The sequence below is a fragment of the Moschus berezovskii genome, chromosome 20 (genome assembly GCF_049115385.1).
Source record: "Moschus berezovskii isolate FMDL1 chromosome 20, NW_MosBer_1.0, whole genome shotgun sequence".
NCBI lineage: Eukaryota > Metazoa > Chordata > Mammalia > Artiodactyla > Moschidae > Moschus > Moschus berezovskii.
The window spans coordinates 38,149,814-38,169,191 of NC_142479.1; the positions used below are offsets into that span (position 1 = coordinate 38,149,814).

The 19,378-nt window shown below is 46.3% G+C and overlaps 3 protein-coding genes across 7 annotated transcripts in view; 2 read left to right on the top strand and 1 right to left on the bottom strand.

Moving 5' to 3' along the window:
* Positions 1-2,696: 2,696 nt before the first annotated feature.
* Positions 2,697-8,206, top strand: C1QBP (complement C1q binding protein). The gene is made up of 6 exons (XM_055404356.2): positions 2,697-3,037; positions 3,656-3,806; positions 6,037-6,133; positions 7,234-7,329; positions 7,567-7,686; positions 7,811-8,206. Exons 1-6 carry the CDS (start codon positions 2,815-2,817, stop codon positions 7,958-7,960), a joined length of 837 nt encoding a protein of 278 aa, XP_055260331.1. The 5' UTR covers positions 2,697-2,814; the 3' UTR covers positions 7,961-8,206.
* A 60-nt stretch (positions 8,207-8,266) lies between these two features.
* Positions 8,267-15,638, bottom strand: RPAIN (RPA interacting protein). Of its 2 annotated transcripts, XM_055404380.2 has the most exons (7): positions 15,178-15,628; positions 13,874-14,044; positions 12,383-12,443; positions 10,445-10,556; positions 10,233-10,296; positions 8,688-8,828; positions 8,267-8,421 (listed from the first exon to the last, which is right to left on the bottom strand). In XM_055404380.2, exons 1-7 carry the CDS (start codon positions 15,256-15,258, stop codon positions 8,392-8,394), a joined length of 660 nt encoding a protein of 219 aa, XP_055260355.1. In that variant the 5' UTR covers positions 15,259-15,628; the 3' UTR covers positions 8,267-8,391. The 2 variants fall into 2 exon arrangements, with proteins under 2 accessions (XP_055260355.1, XP_055260345.1); XM_055404370.2 differs by lacking the exon at positions 8,267-8,421 and having other exon boundaries at positions 8,442-8,828; positions 15,178-15,638.
* A 143-nt stretch (positions 15,639-15,781) lies between these two features.
* NUP88 (nucleoporin 88) overlaps positions 15,782-19,378 on the top strand; it is a 30,167-nt gene continuing 26,570 nt past the window's right edge. The window contains exon 1 of one of the 4 annotated variants that reach the window (XM_055404326.2): positions 15,782-16,226. In XM_055404326.2, the coding sequence (XP_055260301.2) occupies positions 15,927-16,226 (300 nt within the window). In that variant the 5' untranslated portion in view covers positions 15,782-15,926. The remainder of the gene's footprint in view (positions 16,227-19,378) is intronic. The other 3 variants (XM_055404320.2, XM_055404343.2, XM_055404333.2) reach the window with 3 other exon arrangements.

Below are 19,378 nucleotides of genomic sequence, written 5' to 3' on the forward strand. Positions count from 1 at the left end.
ATTTATTTTCTTGGTACCTTATAGTATCTTATGGTTCCTGGTAAAGTAGGAACATTGGTTCTTAACCTAAATCTAATGTAAGCTATGGCTTCTTGCCCGCGAAAAGTAACGTTCCATCAGAACCTGGATGTAAGGTTGGAGGGCTGCAAAAATTAACCAGGCATCTTGCCTTCAGGAGCTCCAGATCTGATGGTAAGGGGCAGCTGCCAGGTAAACGAGCAATGCCAGGAGGTTTCTGCTGAGAAAAGAATGAAGTACAGGGACCTGGTCACAGAGGCGTGAGTTCTGGTTTTTCAGGGAAGAGAGGAGGAAGAGCCAGGAAGGCCTTTCATGGGAGATGACCTCAGAGGCTGGTTTTGGGAGTCGAAGGCAGCAAGAGTGCATTCCACGAAGTCACAGAAAGCCTGGTTGTGCTTGAGAACAGTAGATGGAAATTTGGAGAGTAAGCAGGCACTGGAGAGAAGCCAATTAAACAGCAGTCCTGGGACACCAGACTCAAAGCCACCCAGCTAAAGAAGTTTCAGTTCAGTTGCTCAGTCATGTCTGACTCTTTGTGTGGACATGGACTGCAGCACGCCAGGCTTCCCTGTCCATTGCCAACTCTTGGAGCTTACTCAAACTCATGTCCATCAAGTCAGTGATGCCATCCAACCATCTCATCCTCTGTCATCCCTTTCTCCTGCCTTCAATCTTTCCCAGCATCAGGGTCTTTTCCAATGAACTCTTTGGATCAGGTGGCCAGAGTATTGCAGTTTCAGCTTCAGCATCAGTCCTTCCAATGAATATTCAGGACTGATTTCCTTTAGGATTGACTGATTTGATCTCCTTGCAGTCCAAAGGACTCTCAAGAGTCTTCTCCAATACTACAGTTTAAAAGCATCAATTCTTCGGCACTCAGCTTTCTTTATAGTCCAACTTGCACATCCATACATGACCACTGGAAAAAACAGAGCTTTGACTAGATGGACCTTTGTAGGCAAAGTAATGTCTCTGTTTTTCAATATGCTGTCTAGATTGGTCATAGTTTTTCTTCCAAGGAACAAACGTCTTTTAATTTCATGGCTGTAGTCACCATCTGCAGTGATTTTGGAGCCCAAGAAGATAAAGTCTGTCACTGTTTCCATGGTTTCCCCATCTATTTGCCATGAAGTGATGGGACCAGATGCCATGACCTTAGTTTTCTGAATATTGAGTTTTAAGGCAAATTTTTCACTTTCTTTTTCCACTTTCATCAAGAGGCTCTTTAGTTCTTCACTTTCTACCATAAGGGTGGTGTCATCTGCATATCTGAGGTTATTAATCTTTCTCCCGGTGATCTTGATTCCAGCTTGTGCTTCACCCAGCCCGCATTTCACATGATGTACTCTGCATATAAGTTAAATAAGCAGGGTGACAATATACAGCCTTGACTTAACTCCTTTCCCGATTTGGAACCAGTCTGTTGTTCCATGTCCAGTTCTAACTGTTGCTTCTTGACCTGCATACAGATTTCTCAGGAGGCAGGTAAGGTGGTCTGGTATTCCCATCACTTTAAGAATTTTCCAATTTTTTGTTATCCACACAGTCAAAGGCTTTGGTATAGTCAATAAAGCAGAAGTAGATGTTTTTCTGGAACTCTATTGCTTTTTCGATGATCCAGTGGATATTGGCAATTTGATCTCTGGTTCCTCTGCCTTTTCTAAATCCAGCTTGAACATCTGGAAGTTCATAGTTCATGTATTGTTAAAGCCTGGCTTGGAGAATTTTGAGCATTACTTTGCTAGCATGTGAGATGAGTGCAACTGTGCAGTAGTTTGAACATTCTTTGGAATTAGAATGAAAACTGAGCTTTTCCAGTCCTCTGGCCACTGCTGAGTTTTCCAAATTTGCTGGCATATTGAGTGCAGCACTTCCACAGCATCATCTTTTAGGATTTGAAGTAGCTCAACTGGAATTCCATCACCTCCACTAGCTTTGTTCGTAGTGATGCTTAAATCACTGAGGATGCTGATTGCAGCCATGAAATTAAAAGACGCTTACTCCTTGGAAGGAAAGTTATGACCAACCTTGATAGTATATTAAAAAGCAGAGATATTACTTTGCCAACCAAGGTCCGTCTAGTCAAGGCAATGGTTTTTCCCGTGGTCATGTATGGATGTGAGAGTTGGACTGTGAAGAAAGCTGATCGCCGAAGAATCGATGCTTTTGAACTGTGGTGTTGGAGAAGACTCTTGAGAGTCCCTTATACTGCAAGGAGATCCAACCAGTCCATTCTAGAGGAGATCAATCCTGGATGTTCATTGGAGGGACTGATGCTAAAGCTGAAGCTGCAATACTTTGGCCACCTCATGTGACGAGTTGACTCACTGGAAAAGACTCTGATGCTGGGAAAGGTTGGGGGCAGGAGGAGAAGGGGACGACGGAGAATGAGATGGCTGGATGGCATCACCGACTCTGTGGACATGAGTTTGAGTGAACTCCGGGAGTTGGTGATGGACAGGGAGGCCTGGCGTGCTGTGATTCATGGGGTCGCGGAGAGTCGGACACGACTGAGCTACTGAACTGAACTGAGGAATCTTCAGGAACTAAAGAAGTTTAGCAATCAGATTCCTAGCCTCCCTGGGAGGCTACACCGGAGGCCACCAGCAGAGGGCAGGGTCCTGCCCACTGTGCCTTCTGGTCTGCAAGGCGGTGGCGCGGAAGCACTTTCCGGCCGCGGGGCGGGACTTCCGGCGGCGGTCCTAGATCTAGGGGGCGCAGCGACAAGGAGTTGTCCTTCTAAGCGAGAGTTGTATTTCGGATCTGCACGTGTTAGCCACCGCCTCCGCTGCCAAAATGTTCCAGCTGCTGCGCTGCGTGCCCCGCGTCCTGGGTACTGCCGTCGCTGGTCTCCGCGCCGCCGCGCCCCCCCTGCCGCTGCTGCAGCCGGCGTCCCGGCCATGCGCCCGGCCCTTCGGGCTGCTCAGCGTGCGCGCGGGGTCGGTGCAGCTGCCCGGCCTCCTGAAGCCTCGGGGGCCCTGCGCTTGCGGCTGCGGCTGTAGCGGACTGCACACCGAAGGTGAGACTCATGCACGTGGGCCGGGGGCGTGAGGGGCGGGGGCCTAGGTGGGGCAGCGTGTCAGGGGCTGGGAGGTGTAGACCACCTGAATGGACAGCCCGGAGCCGCTTCTGACGTCCGGAACATTCTCCCAGTGATGGGCGACCTGCTAGTTAAACCCTCGCGTAATGACATTTCCCGCCTTCCCCCACCCTTGTTTGACTTTGCGGGGAGAGATACTGTAAAGTCCTGGAGGCTGGCTTTACCTCAGTCTCTCGAAAATGGAACTTTGCGAAAGCCCAAGGTCGCGGTTAGAAGTAGCGTGGTGATGTTTCTTGGCAAGTGAAAGGGTGGTGGCAATTTTTTTTTTTTCTTGCTTTATTTTGAAACGTGGTAAGAAGTTCATTATTGGGGATCACTTTTCTAGAGTGCAAGTTCAGCTTCCCACTGATAGCTTACATTTTTACAGATGAAGGAATTGAGGCTTAATGGATATGAGTTGGGCTAAGTCCACAGAGCCACCATTAATAATAGAAGTATTAGGAAAAAACAGACTAAGTCCTGGTCTTTGCTTGTAGTAACGGGGTCATTTTCTGTTTTAGACTAACTGGCTTTTTCTGTAACTTATTTCCATTGTAGGAGACAAAGCTTTCGTTGACTTCCTCAGCGATGAGATCAAGGAGGAAAAGAAGATACAGAAATATAAGTCTCTCCCCAAAATGTCAGGAGGCTGGGAACTGGAAGTGAATGGGACGGAAGCCAAATTAGTGCGGAAAGTTGCTGGAGAAAAGTAAGTATCAGGGGCCTATGGATCCCAGGGGACCACATCCATAAACCTGCAGGACCTGCTGTGAGGTATCCACAACAACCTTTAGTTAAGACACATGATTAACTGACTTCTGGTTTCCCAGAGATGGTAGGATTCATTTGAATAACTTAAGCTCGTCTTCACTCATTCACTGCACAGTAATGTGTTGTGGCGGTTAATAAGGAGACAGTAAGCTAGTATCGGGGTTCCCCAGTGACTTGGCGGTCCAGAACACACCTGCCAGTGCAGGAGGCGTGAGTCTGATCCCTGGGTTGTGAAGATCCCCTGCAGAACCAAATGGCAACCCACTCAAGTATTCTTGACTGGAAAATCCAATGGACAGAGGAGCCTGGCAGGGTACAGTCCATGGGGTTGCAAAGAGTCAGACACGACTGAGTGACTGAACATCACCCCAGGAGCACTGAAGCCAAGCCACTGGGAGTCTCCTGGACCCATGGAGGCAGCAGTCACTGAGCCCTTACTGGTGAGTGAGGCTGTGCCTTGACCACAACTAGGCATGCAAATTCAGAGATTCTGGCGGTGCCAACAGAATTGGATTTACTCTGCTGGCTCTACACTCAGGCTCTGGCTGAGGAAAATAAAGCCCCTGTTTTGTTTACAGTTGAGAAAGCAAGATAATTAACAGAGTGGGGTTGCAGTATAGTTTTTCATTAGAAAAGAGGGAAGCTTTTGACTTGCTTAAGCTGTTTTAAATCCACGATCTACTTTGAAGTTTTGCATGTGCCATGAAGTAGCAGTCTGCTAGGTTTTGCCTAATAGTGTAGTATTTTCCCCCTCATAGGTCGATTGTGTAGTCTGTAACATGACCCAAACCACTCTCCTAGGGTAAGTCATAGGTGGTTTGGGACCATTATAATGTGCTGCTGAACATAACTGCATTTCTCTGTCCAGGGGTCAGTTTGGTCCACACTTGTCACAGCTTAGACAGATTTTGTGCCTGTACATCAAACCTGTACCTGGCAAGGCGCCAGTTATCATGGCTTCAGAAGGCAGCATTGTCTGCAACCTAGCAGTGCTCATTCCAAGTGTCACTCAATTTTCGATTCAAATTTTGGAATATGTCAGGTTTAGATTCTTGCAAGTTAAAATTGTCATTGGGTGGTGTTTGTGGCCTGCTTTGTCATTTATTAAACTTCCCACATCTGCTCTGAAGAATAAACCTGTCCAGCAGCATATTCTTTTTTTTTTTTTTTTTGCCATGCTACTTGTGGGGATCTTAGTTCCCCAACCAGGGATCAAACCCAGGTCATGGCAGTGAACATGCCGAGTCCTAACCACTGGCCCATCAGAGAACTCCCCTAGGTGGTGTCCTTTGTGAGGCCTTCCTTCCTGGGGCCAGGGCTACTGTCCATCCTCAGCTGATGCAACAGCCTTCCAGTGCTGTTCCAGCTTCCTTTTCTTCCTCTCAGGCAGATTTTCTTCTAATGGAGGAAGATATTTAAAGGAGGCTCTTGGGACTTCGTGGTGGTCCAGTGTTTAAGACTCTCCTCTCCCAGTGCAGGGGACCTGGGTTCATCCCTGATCAGGGAACTAAAATACCACACATAGCAACAAAGGTCACACGCACCTCGCAACCAAGACCCAGCCCAGCCAAGTACATTTTATTTTTTTAAAGGAGGCTTTTGGAACTTTCTGGTGGTCCAGTGGTTAAGACTGTGGGCTCCCAGCACAGGGGACCTGGGTTCAGTCCCTGGTCAGGGAACTAAGATCCTGCATGCAGCAACTGAGCGAGCCCACAGATAGCAATGGTCATGCGCACCTCGCAACCAGGACCCTATGCAGCCAAGTACATTTATTTTTTTAGAGGAGGCTTCTAGCCCATGCCCCCAGCTTCTCAGCTGCTCACTACCACTGGAAGGTGCCCTGGAAAGACAAGGGTGGTGGTGTCAGCTGACTGTGGCCATAAGGTTGACAGAGAGCCCTGGATAGTGGCCTGGTGGCAGAAGCAGTCCACACACAACTGTATTTGGCTGAGGAAATAGTGCCTAATTGACTTCCAGCAGCCAACATATAGTAGGCCCTTCAGACCTGCTGAATCCAGCTGTGGGTGGGATGCAGGCAAATCAGATTAAAGCCAGCTGAGATACATTGTTTCAACAGCATTTTTAACTGTAGCAAGCCTCAGTACTTTCTCAGCTATTCAGTTAAAAAGACAGCTTCTCCATTGTGCCTTCTTCCCTTGCCTTTCTAGGATCACTGTCACTTTCAACATTAACAATAGCATCCCGCCTGCTTTCGGTGGTGAGGAGGAGGAACCCCCCCAAGGGCAGAAGGCTGAGGAGCAGGAGGTAAGTTTCTAACACTGTAACCAGCCTGTACCCACCTAGTTCTGACAGGCTTAGGGAAGGAGCATTGGTTTTTGTTTTGTTTAAATTCTAACACCAGGAGAGAAGGCAAAGGCAGCCATCCTTGGGCCTTTACTTGTAGGCACCAGAACTGTGTGGCCACTTTTCTTTCCCAGGGGCCAAGTGTTAATGAATTGCTTTCTGTGGGCTTAAGCATTGTAGTTTGGCCTGTGTTCACCTAACAGGAAGGAATTTAAACTGTCTTAACCCTTCTCATGATCAGGAGATAAATCATTTGGAGTGTTCCACATGAGGAATACATGTCCCGGGCTGGTAATAAACACCAGCCAGGGGCATCAGAGACTTTGGCAAGGCCTCTCAAGTTGCTGCCCTTCTTGGTTGGACTTGGATGGTGCTTAGTCCTCAAACATTTTAGGAAGCTTTGTGCCTGGCCTAGAAACCAGCCAGTATGAGGGCCACAGGTCCCCAGACTTTCTGGCTGGGTGGGCATGGTATTGTCTTATGACCCAGCTCAGCTCCCTGGAATGCTGGCCCAGCCCCCCTGACAAAGACCACCCCCACCCCGACCCTCCTCCTCCCTGAGGTTGGCTGGCTTACCCTCAAAGGGAGGGCCGCTAGGATTTAGTCGGAGGCACCAGCCTTTGGTCCTGGGCTACAATGAAGATCCCGCAACAGCTGGAAAGGGGTTTTGGAGCTTTGAGCCAGCTTTGTAGTGTATGGATGTAGAAACTGACCCAGGAAAATTAACTGGCACTCTAGGTGGGGCTAGAGCTGAGTTCCTAATTCTGAACCTTGTATGTTCTTTAAACAAGCAGGGTGCTAAGAGAAGTGAAAGGCTATACTAAATTATGATATTCTGCCTCCAAAACACAGTCCATAACTCTAGAAAGGAATGACAGGATGTGTTCAGCCCAGTCTCTGAACAAGTGGGTTATGTGGCTGTAATACTGTGTTAAAGATCCTAGGCTTCTTATTTGGGAAACTCTTAGCATAGTGTAAGACTTGCAAGTGGCTAAGTAATATTGTGATAGCGGTAACTATCAGACCCTTGAATTGAGACTGACTGGTTCTTGTTTCCCTAGCCTGAATTGACATCCACTCCCAATTTCGTGGTCGAAGTTACAAAGGATGGCAGCAGCAAGGCCCTTGTGCTGGACTGTCACTATCCAGAAGATGAGGTGTGTAGGGTGGAGAGCTGGCAGCCCTGGGGACAGGGAGGGCCCAGGGGACTTTCCTGGTTCCATCTTGCTGATATTAACATTTTCTGGCTTAGAGCAGCAAAGCTGGGAAGATTAGTGGGCGGTGAGACGACAAGGTTAAAATCTGAGTTTCCGTGTAAATAATCCCTTTTCTTCGCCTGAGTCTGGCTTGTTCTGGAAAACCTTTCAGTTTCCCCAAATACTGTCTCTCTTCAGATTGGACAAGAGGATGACCAGAGTGACATTTTCTCCATCAAGGAAGTGAGTTTTCAGGCCACCGGCGAGTCTGACTGGAAGGATACAAATTACACACTCAACACAGATTCCCTGGATTGGGTGAGTGCTAGATAAGGTAGGGAGGGGCCTACCTAATCCAAGGAGAGACAAAGAAGCACCTTAGTAAGTGTCTCAGGTGTCTTTTTTTTTTTTTTTTAAAACTAGTAAATGATTCTCCTTCTAGGGCTTATACGACCACCTAATGGATTTCCTTGCGGACCGAGGGGTGGACAACACTTTTGCCGATGAATTGGTGGAGCTCAGCACAGCGCTGGAGCACCAGGAGTACATTTCTTTCCTCGAAGACCTCAAAGGTTTTGTCAAAAGCCAGTAGAACAGGCAACAAAGTGCTGAACACCTTAATTTTATGGCAGGCTTTGGCCAGTGAACAAAACCTAACTCTGAAGCCAGACCCACATGCTTTGAAAAGGTTTTTTTTTTTAATCCCAATATCATGGAAAATAATTCACTTTTAACTTATTTCTGTTGTCTCTTATTTACCATTCATTTATCCTCTACAAACCCGTTTTTTCTGGACTTTTGTATAACATAATGATGGACAATAAAATCTCCAAGGTGATTTGTCTTTTCTATTTCTATACCCTCCCCTTTCAACCTGCGTTACAAAACATGAAACAGAGGAAAGTCCTGAAATGTTTTAATATTAAATAAGTTATAAATAAAAGGTTTGTATTTACAAGGCCACTTTTCAAGATGGGACTTCCTTCCAACACAGTAGATCGTGCATCAAGACTGCGACCGACTCTAGAGGATCACAGCCCAAGTATCACAAGCCTGGATTTAAATAGAAAAAAGTTACAGTTACTCCAGTCACGAAGATAGTCTCAGCATACGGTTAAAAGTCATCGATAGCAATGACACTTAAGCTGCTCCTTCCACGACCTGGGTGGCCTCTGTCCTTCCCCCCCTTCAGGAGATGGTTGGCCTTTTAACTGAAATGACATCACTTTTCTATGCAACTAAGTTCCTCTTTTCTACCAGGGTGGGAATGAATAAAACCGCTGACCACTCTCAACTACTGGCTCCCGTGGGAGGCTTACCAGACAGCTCATGAGAAGACATGACTTCTCCTCTGTCCCCTCAGTGACTGAAAACTCTGGCGTGTGGGGACAATGTGCACTGTGCTCATTCACACTGTCTTCTAAACAGGCGCGAAGCTTTTGCTCTGTCACCTCTGGAGACTAAAAAATAGACAAGTTAAACTACAACCAAATCTTACTAGCCTTATAGTCAACAGGTTGAAAAACTGCAGCTCCTCACACCAATCTACAACTGGCTCCCCATGGTGGCTTGATTCCTTGGACCCTTAAAAACGCTGTAACTGCTAACAGGAGCTCTTTAAATGTCCATCTAGCTGCCTCTCCAAATGAACCGGTGCTCTTCCATTCCTGCCATAAAACACTGCTGCTCATCGCACCAGGAACACTTAGCTGGGACTCTGGAACCTCCCTGTGTTTCTCCCTCTACCAGCCAGGCGCATGCTTACCCAGAATCAGCAAGGTCCCAGATCTGCTACTGAACTTCTACTGTAACAGTGATTTAATTACATACAATGTAAACCAATGAACGAAGAAAAAAATCAAGTTTTGTTTTTGTGATAGTAAATGGAATGTTTAGGAAACAAAAAGATGCTTTAAAAAAAAAAAGCTGTTGAATTAGGTAAAAGAGTAAAAGATGGAGGAAAAATCCTAAAGTGTACACAGCTTCTCGATGCACTTTATAGAAACAACTGGAAACACAGACTTTTAAGAGAATTTTATAAAAAACAACCTCAGCTCTCCAGTCAAGAGTCTTGCTCAAGGACTGGCAAGTAAACATGTACGTTTGAAACTTACTATAGAGTGTGTCATTTGTATAATTCACCACTTTAATCAACTGGCAAACTTTTGGTCAACATCATGTCAGATAAGAGGACACCTATATTTGAAGATTCAGTTCAGTTCAGTCGCTCAGTCGTGTCCGACTCTTTGCGACCCCATGAATCACAGCATGCCAGGCCTCCCTGTCCATCACCAACTCCCGGAGTTCACTCAAACTCATGTCCACAGAGTCAGCGATGCCATCCAGCCATCTCATTCTCTGTCGTCCCCTTCTCCTCCCGCCCCCAATCCTTCCCAGCATCAGAGTCTTTTCCAGTGAGTCAACTCGTCACATGAAGTGGCCAAAGTATTGGAGTTTCAGCTTTAGCATCAGTCCTTCCAATGAACACCCAGGATTGATCTCCTTTAGAATGGACTGGTTGGATATTTGAAGATTACTGACACTTAAATTCTGAATGCAGCTTTGTATTCAGATGTGGAAAATTTTTACAGCAGATCAGATACAAGAGTTTCCAGTTCTAAAGCAGGCTCTCTTCCTAGAGGTAAGTGCCCCACAAATGGCTTGGGGAGAAGGGCCGGGAAGACCCTGATTTATGGAGCTTGCCAATTCCATGGTGTCTCGTATTGCCACTGTGACCAATTTCAACCTACCAGTGTGTGAACTGGAGATGAAGCTGGGACAAGCTGCGCACACTACTGGAGTTGTGTAAGAAAGTAGGTACGTGTGGGAAGAGGTAACCTAAGACCTGTGTGAGGAATACTCACATGAGACGGGATGTACAGGCCACACTGACACACGACCAGTCCGCTTGCTATGCTCAGGTTGTACCTGGAAGCAGAATTGGGATCCCAGAGCATTATAGCTGGCAGACCCGTATCCCCCTACCTTCCCAGACCACAGATTTGGGGGAAGTTCCACTCACCTTGGAGTGGGGGGTGGGAACGAACAGTGCTGAAAAGGTTGTGAAAACTCTTACTTTGTACACACGGGACAGATGAGGGGGTTTGCTTCCCACTCAGCAAGCATGACACTGAGACACTTTTCGTCAAACTGCAAGCTCTTCTCGTACTCACTGATGATGGACTGTTCTGCAAGGCAAAGCAGAGCTGCAGTGTCACTGTGCATCACCTGGGGCACCCTGTCCCAAGTGCTATAAGATTCATTTTTAAAGGCTTCATCCACACAAGAGAAAAATGAGGGTAAAACCACACACTACAATCGCTAGATATTCACTGCTGTGTCAGGCCTCATCTTATTGGATCCTTCCCCTCCTGTCTGTCTGCTTCCTTTTGAAGTGTTGAGGCTAAGTGATGAGGCCACAGGAGTGCACCTGAAAAAGCATCAGGCAGCTGAAGAAAGCCGACAAAGGCTTTCTTTGCCTTTCTATTTCTGATGCCAGGCCCACCTGGATAAGTCTAAGGCAATCTGTTCACCAGTGTCCCCAGACTCAGTCTGTGTTGTTCAGAACGTGTGTGTTCATCCACTCAGCAGATATGTAAAAAGGCCTAGTACTTGGGAAGCCTAGGGTAAATACAAAGATGAAAAAGGCTGGTCCCTGCTTCTGATGAGCTCACCATCTAGACTTCAGAGTAGGGCTCAGCAGACCACAGGCCGTATCCTGCCCACCTTCCATTTTTAAAGTTGTAATGGAACAGTCATCCTTTGGAACATGGAACATCAACCTTTGGTTGATGAATGGGCTATAACGGTTCTCACTACAACAGCAGAACTGAGTAGTAGCAACAGGCTAAACATTTACAATCTGGTTCCTAAGGGAGATTATGCCAACCCCAATTGCAGAGGGTTCCTTATGACTGAGTAAGGCAGAACACAGCAAATTCTTATCACTTCGGATTTTTAAATTAAATACACCCCAAAAGAAGTATTTAGTGAGTCCTTTCACCGAGATAGGTTTTGCAGGTGAGGGTAAAGAGAAAATCAATTAAAAAAAATTAAAATCAAGGAATCTACAGTTTAACTGGAGTCAACACAGCAATCATAACAACTTACACTCGCATAGCACTTATTATGTGTCAAATGCTATGTTAAGTCCTTTACATATATATTTATCTTCACTATTAGTCTTATTTTAAAGATGAAGAAACAGGCACAAGGAGAGCCCAGCACCACACAAGTTAAAGCGGTAAAGCTGAGAAGTGAATTTTAGCCATCTGGGCCAAGAGTTCATGCTCTTGCATCCTCAAGATAATAGCAGTTATTTATCAAAAGCTTTCTTATATACCAGGCACTGCTCTAAGTCTTCAACACATGTTATTTAAGCCTACAAATAAACTGCAGAGGCAGTCTGTTATCTTTGTTAAACAAATGACAAAACTGAGCCTCATCAAGACACGCCTGTGTGAAATAAATGACTTAGTTATATGAGGTACTAAATTAAGCACTCTGGCTCTCTGATGCTAAAGGAAGGGAACGGTCACAAGACCCTGGAGGTCAGTAAGGAACAGAAGGGAGAGAAGGTACTGAAGTCAGGTAGCACAAGAGGGCTGAGCGTGCACACACCTGTAAGGGGACAAGGTTACTATTAATCTACTAACAGAGAAGCACTGTTGGGTGGAATAGACACAGGAACCGGATTCACAAAATCAATTTTACTTTCCAACTCCACCACCAGCTATGCAGCCTGTAAGACCCCACTGTCTCCTCATACTACCTCAGAGGAGCATCTTAAGGACAGAACAGTAGAAGGAGAGGTCTGAGAACAAGGCCTGACAACTGAAGACTCTTTTGTTACTGGGACAGTCAAGAACAGCCAAGACTTTAGAGTAAGAACAAGAGACCCCTGAACACTTGACTGAAGATGGAAACAAAGGAGTTAAAAACACTCTATTTAGAAATGAGGTCAGCATTAGAGCAGTTAGAGATACAGGCAGGAAGAACTATTCCTAGACGTCACCTTGATCAATCAGCTCCTGTTGGATTTCCTCCAGCACAGCCAGGTCCATCGGCTCCTCCAACTGCAAGAGAAAGTGGAGTCATCAGAGGTTTGAAGTTACAATCAACTGACAAGACCCACATGATTCACACTTGGAGACTGGCTTGAAAAACCCAGATTCAACTGAAGAAATCAGCCCAGTCCTTCTGTAGAATGTGCTGGCAGTGCAGTAACGTGGCCATGCTGAGAAAGCATCCACAAATGATTCACCCAGCCAGTGACAAAACAATGGCACCAAAGTTGGGGGAGGCAGCGTAGGGTAGCAGCTTAGTGTATGGTTCTGCCAAAAAGCTGTGTGACCACTAGAAAGTTTCTAATCACTGTCAGCCTCATTTTGGGCCTCTGTAACATGGACATAAAACCCACCCAAGAGGGTTACTGAAAACACTAATTGTGATTATGTAACTCGGACACAAAGCAGGCACCAAATCATGCCTGTTTATCACAGAGAGCCTTGATGTTTTCAGAGCAGTTTCCCACAAGTTTCTTATACTGTCCTCACAGTACTGACAACATTATCAATTTTACAAATGTGAAAACTAAAGCTCAAAAAGGCATAATTAAGAGGCAATAGCAAAACAAGGATCAGAATTCCAGAACTACTGAGACTTCCCTGGTGGCCCAGTGGCTAAGACTCTGCACTTCCAACACAAGGGGCCCAGGTTCCAACCCTGATCAGGGGACTAGATCCCACATGCTGCACCTAAAAGACCCTACATGCTGCAAGAAGACTGAAGATCCTGTGTGCTGCAGCTAAGACCCAGCACAGCCAAATAAATATTAAAAAAAAAAAAAAGGAATTCCAGAACTACTGACTTCCTATCCAGTGCTTTTCCTGATACATGGTAAATGGTTTCCTGTCCATACCCAGTTCCCAACTCTGGCTGAGACTGGAATCAGAAAGTTCCTGGAGACCTTTTTTAAAAAGAGAGATCACTAGCTCAGGCCTACTGAATCAAAAGTTCCAGGGGTGGAGACAAGGAGTGAAATTTCTCTCTGTTGAGTTTTGTAAGTGATTATGATACGAAGAACTGACTCATTGGAAAAGACCCTAGTGCTGGGAAAGACTGAAGGCAGGAGGAGAAGGGGAAGACAGAGGATGAGATGGTTGGATGGCATCACTGAATCAATGGACATGGGTTTGAGCAAGCTCCAGGAGTTGGTGATGGCCAGGGAAGCCTAGAGTGCTACAGTTCATGGGGTCACAAAAAGCTGGACACAACGGAACGACTGAACTGAACTGATGATGCAATGATTCAGCAGGTCAAGAGTCTAGAATTTATGAATCATCAACTGATCTAGAAGAGTCTAATGTTAAAGGTAGAAGAACTTGAGTCAGAGGCCATCAGAGTCCTGATCGGGGGCTAGAGGGTGACTGGGTTTAGAGAAGTTGGGGAGACAGGAAGAGAGGACACTGCCATTCTTGGTGCTAAAGGAACATATCCAGTCCACCTGAGTCCAGGCCTGTGGCCAGCTCTCCACCGACTGCAAAGCATTCCACTCTTCTTCCATCACCTCCTGCACTAGAAGGGTGTTCTGAGCGCCTCCTGACGTACTGCCTCCAGCCTGGCGGTATTTGCTCAGGAGCCTGTCCCGGCTGTTTCTCATTCTCTCCAGGCATCCCTTAGAAAGAGAAGAAAGATGAGAGAAGGGGGGAAAAAAACCCTCAGATTAGTTGTTAAAACACTAAAGGAAATTTATAGACACGCAATTTAAACTCTAACCCTAACTATTGTTATTTTGACACTTTCCTCTCCAGTCCTTACCCATATGTCAACAGGTGCAATTACAATGCTTGGGTCATGTATTTCCAGATCAACATACTTCGCAGTCTATCTTCAATGCCATCTTTCGGAATGGTTGGTGATATTAGCGCAGCATCCACTGTGCTATCAAGACAGGTTGCTTCCAAATTTTTGCTACTCTAGATATGGCTCTGGTAGTCACCTTACTATACAGTTACTCAGCTTCAGGCAATCTTTTCCCCTAGCGGCCACATGGCAATGCCTGGAGACATTTTTGGTTGTCACAGCTCTAGTTGTAGAGGCCAGGGAAGCTGTTAAACACTGCACAAACCCAGAACTGCCCCCCCCAACTCCACAATGAAGAACTATCTTCTTCAAACTGTGCACAGCCAAGGTTAAGAAATCCTGCTGTCAACAGTCATTTCTAGCATCAGATTATTTTCCTGGGATCTACTACATTAAATTCCAGGAAAGACAGGCGACAGCATTTACAGGAACCAGACTGAGTTCAGAATAAGTCAGTGCTGACTGTAAGCTACAATTCTGCTAGACTTAGTAACAGAGGCACAGAAGAAACCGTTTGGAATGGAATGAGAAATCATTTCCGGAATAAAAAATACCATCTAATTATTCTATTCCTCTTTGGAATAGACATAACGCCTCTCTAGATTGCGGTGAGTATACAAGGTGCCTCTCTGGTGCCCACCGACCCGACAACAGCGGGTGTAGAGGTGCAGTCACGGCCACATTTCACACTGAAAACACACGAATCCAAAACGAAGGCTTCCTGGGACCGTGCCGGTCCAGGCTAGTCCCACACGCAGGGGTCCAGAAGCTCCAGGAAATGTCCGGGCGGTGGCCGGGGTCGGACCGACAGGCAGGAGATCCACCTGCACCGATTCTTGCTTCACCCGGCCGGGCGGAGTGAAGTTACGGAGGAGAGCGGTTCCTGGGACGGACTAGGGCAGTGACGACAACCTGGCCAAGAGGTTGGCCAAATCTCACACTCACCTGCCTGAAAGCCTCTTTCCAAGGCGGCGAGCCCGTCAGTTTATACAGCGAGCGGTGCCGAGACGCCGGCCTCTCTGCCATCTCGTTTTCGCGGGAGTAGTCTCCAGAAAGCCCCGCCCCCAACGGGGCACAGAATCCTGGGAGCTGTAGTTCCCGGGTTCCGACAGCGCCAGGTCCCGGGGAATTCTGGGAAACGTTTTCCTATCGGCGGGTCCCACACGGAGACGGATTTGGGCAACCCCAGGATGGGGGACTTAAGTAGTGACATTCGTGAAGTCTATCCAACCTAGACTGAAGGAGGTAAGTTTTCAAGGAAGATTTTACTTTTTGAAGGAAGTTTTTAGATGTCTAGCTTTATCCACACAGAGTCGGACACGACTGAAGTGACGCAGCAGCAGCAGCAGCTTTATCCAGGTGCAGATGTCCAATAAGCAATTAGATACGCAGATCTCAGTTTTCACCCACACCCTTCCCGCCCCGTACTAGACTTCCCGTAACGCAGAAGCTTCAACTCAGGTTCTGGCATGTTGACTTTGTCCTCCCGCCTCTTTGGCTTCAGAATAGGCTTGACTGGTGATTGGCTTTCCTTTGGCGATGACGCTATCGGATGGGCTGCCCTCACCTTTGCCCCGCCCCTAATCCTGTCTCGTGCTTCCGGTCTGCCTGCTCGATGATTGGCCGAAACAGTGGACGGCTGGAAGCGGATTGGCTGCGCTCAGCGGCAGGCCGCCGAGAGCTGTGGGTTCAAGATGGCGGGCGCCGAAGGAGGCCCGGGCGACGGTGAGCTGTGGCAGACCTGGCTGCCCAGCCATGCCGTGTTCTTGCGGCTCCGAGAAGGACTGAAAAACCAGAGCTCAGCCGAAACTGAGAAGCCGGCTTCATCATTGCCTTCGTCGCCGCCGCTGCCTCCTCAGTTGTTGACGAGAAACCTGGTCTTGGGCCTCGGCGGGGAACTCTTTCTGTGGGACCCAGAAGACAGCTCCTTCTTAGTCGTGCGCCTTCGGGGCCCCAGAGGCGTTGGTGAGGAGCCCTCCCTCTCCCAGTACCAGGTAAGGCCAGGCCGAATTGGGAAACGACCCTTAGCTAGCGTTTCCGTCCCCTTCGCATCCTGGCTATTGTCTGCTGGGTGGGAGGGGTGCTGCTGCTGCTGCTAAGTCGCTCCAGTCGTGTCCGACTCTGCGACCCCATAGACGGCAGCCCACCAGGCTCCCCCGTCTCTGGGATTCTCCAGGCAAGAACACTGGAGTGGGTTACCATTTCCTTCTCCAATGCATGAAAGTGAAAGTGAAGTCGCTCAGTCGTGTCCGACTCTGTGCGACCCCATGGACAGAAGCCTACCAGGTTCCTCCATCCATGGGATTTTCCAGGCAAGAGTACTGGAGTGGGTTGCCATTGCCGTCTCCAGGGAGGGGTCCTATGCGAGCGTAAGCAGACGTCTTTTTAGGGGTGCCCAGCAGCGAGTAGATAAGTCTCCTTTTCATTCGCTCTACCACGGCCGCCAAACCTTTGGAAGCCTCTCTTCCCGTATTTCATTCCTTCCACAAATGTTCGTTGACTCTGACATCTCGCCGGACACTGTTATAGGAACTTATGCGCTCAAGGTGCTTAAGTTGTTCGGGTCTGAGAGGAAGGGAAGGAGCGTGGAGTCACAGTAAAGCATCAGTGGTGCAGGTGCTCTGAAGAATAATAGCGGGGATACGGGGCTTGAGAGCGTGGGTGCATTCGCTGTTTTTAGGAGGTGGATCCTGAGAAACCGATGTCACGGCGTCACTGCATAAAATAAGAGGGACAATTCTAACTTTCTCTTGGGGTGGTTGTGAGCCTCAAGTCAGGTCGTCGGTTCCAAAGCACCAGATTTCCTCCCTGACATGGAGGCGGAATCCTCTGGAAATTAGGCCATCCCCAAAGTTGAAAGGGCTGTTGGCTTGTCTTGGAGAAATCAGCAGCATGTGAAAGTCGGTGTAATCAGAGAGTGTTAGACTTGTGATTAAACGTTGCTTTATGGAAGCGTACAAGCCGATTCTTGTCATTTAAAGATTACAAATAAGAAAACTTGGTACCCCTTCTAACCTATGGCAGCTGTTGTGTGCTGGTTGAACCTTGTCGATGAGAAATTATTTGAATAAGGTGCTAGCAACGTTTCTGCAGTTTTGAAAACAGGTCAAGAGCCTACTGTCTACTAACTTTAAAATTTAAAGTTTTTTTTTTTAGTTCTTTTATTTTTAATTTATTTTTATTTTTGGTTGTACTGGGTTTTCATTGCTGTCTGTGCTTTCTCTAGTTGCAGAGAGTGGGGGCTGCTGCTTATTTCCATGGCTTCACTTGTGGAGCAGGGGCTCTAGGGCACATGGGCTTCAGCACTTCTGGTGCACAGGCTTAGTTGCTCCAAGGCATATGGAATCTTCCCAGTCCAGGGAAGGAATCCGTGTCCCCTGCCTTGGCAGGCAGATTCTTAACCACTGTACCCACTAGGGAAGTCCTAAAATTTAAGTTAAGAGTAATTATTAGATGTTCGGCACACAGTACAATAGCGCCCTATATCTCTCTGCAGAATTTAGCACAGTCATGATTATTTATATTTGTTAACTCATTGCCTGAATTCTTTTCTGGATTACAAGCACCAGGGCAGGGCTGTCTGCCTTGCTTAGTTTTGTGTTCCCAGTGCTTGTGTGCCTGGAACATATGAACTTTCAGTACAATATTGATGACTGTCTGAATGACCTTCAGTCCTCAGAAATCCAAAAACTCGGAGGAGGAAGCAGCTTAGCATGAGTCGCAACTTTAAAGGAAATAAAAACATGAATAGTAACTTTAAAAACCAAATTAAAAAAATACCCCCCAAAAAAAACCAGATCAAAGGCATGAATAGTGACTTTAAAAACCAAACCAAATCAAACCAAAAACCCCCCAAACAAAAAACACATGAATATTGTGATTATCACAGGTGACCTAAATGATGAGATTGTTCTGCCAAAGAAAGGTGGCCTTTGATTTGAGATAGATTGTTAGAATCGTGTGGAAGATTGAGAAGATGGGGAAAAGAAGTAACGAACCATTGATGGGAGAAAAGGCAATTTGATTAGAATCAGCAAAGGGCAGCTAAAAGCAATCCCTCCCCAGCCCCCCCTCCCCCCCAAAAAAACACTCAAACAAAAAACAAAGCCCAGACTTACATCAGTAACAGTTAATTGGAGTCACATTATATTCAACAGTCTTGTCTAATATGATTTTGGCAGACTGTGATTCTCTATACATCAAGATAAGAAATAGATTGGTAATCTCTTGGTTTATTACTGAAAGTGGATAGAAAAGAAAGAGGGAATTTGAGATACTCATGACAGAAGAAATAGGAAGAAATGCAAATTTTTTTTTGGAAGGCATATAATGCCAAGACATACAACTTAAACAGAACCTTCCTGAAAATGTCTCTGTTTCATAACTAAATCTGCTTAGGTAATGCAGCATTTTACTTGCTGCAGAAGTTCTTGAAGCCACTATCTTATTGTACTATTGATAACATAGTAATTATTTACTAATACTTCTGAGTTCTTAACTGGCTAGTCAACTAAAACATATACTGAGGGTTAGCAACACGCCACAGACTATGCCAAGGATAACAGGAAAGACACAGAGCTCAGGTAATTCACAGTTGTGTGGGATGAGCAAGTAAAAGGATAATTGGAATGCAGGGTAATAAGGACTACAGTAGAATTATTTAGGATGTGCTATAGGAGGATAGAAAAGATGCACTGGTTCCTGGCCAGAAAATCAGATATATTTTTTGGGAGGAAAGTACATAGAAACTGAGTCTCCAAGAATGTGTCAGCCAGCTAAAAAGAGAAAATGAGGGCATTGCAGGAAGGATAGTTGTACAGAAATACATGGTGATTTCCCAGAAATACAGGTTAGTCTGGAGTATAAAGTACAAGAGGGGAATGGTGGAGAATTGAGGCTAAAGTGGTAGTCTGGAGTGTGATCATAAAAAGGGAAATTATATGTAGTATTTACCAAAGTAGGGAAATCTGATGTGTTTTATATAATGTTATATAATGTTACAATGTAAGCAGTTAAAAAAATACTTCATCAGTTAATGGCTGAAGTGTTAGTACTTATCCAGAATGCTTCTTTATCCTACATTAATAGAAAACTAAAGCGGTACTATGCTTTCAAGTAACTGCCATATATATTTACATTAAAGTGA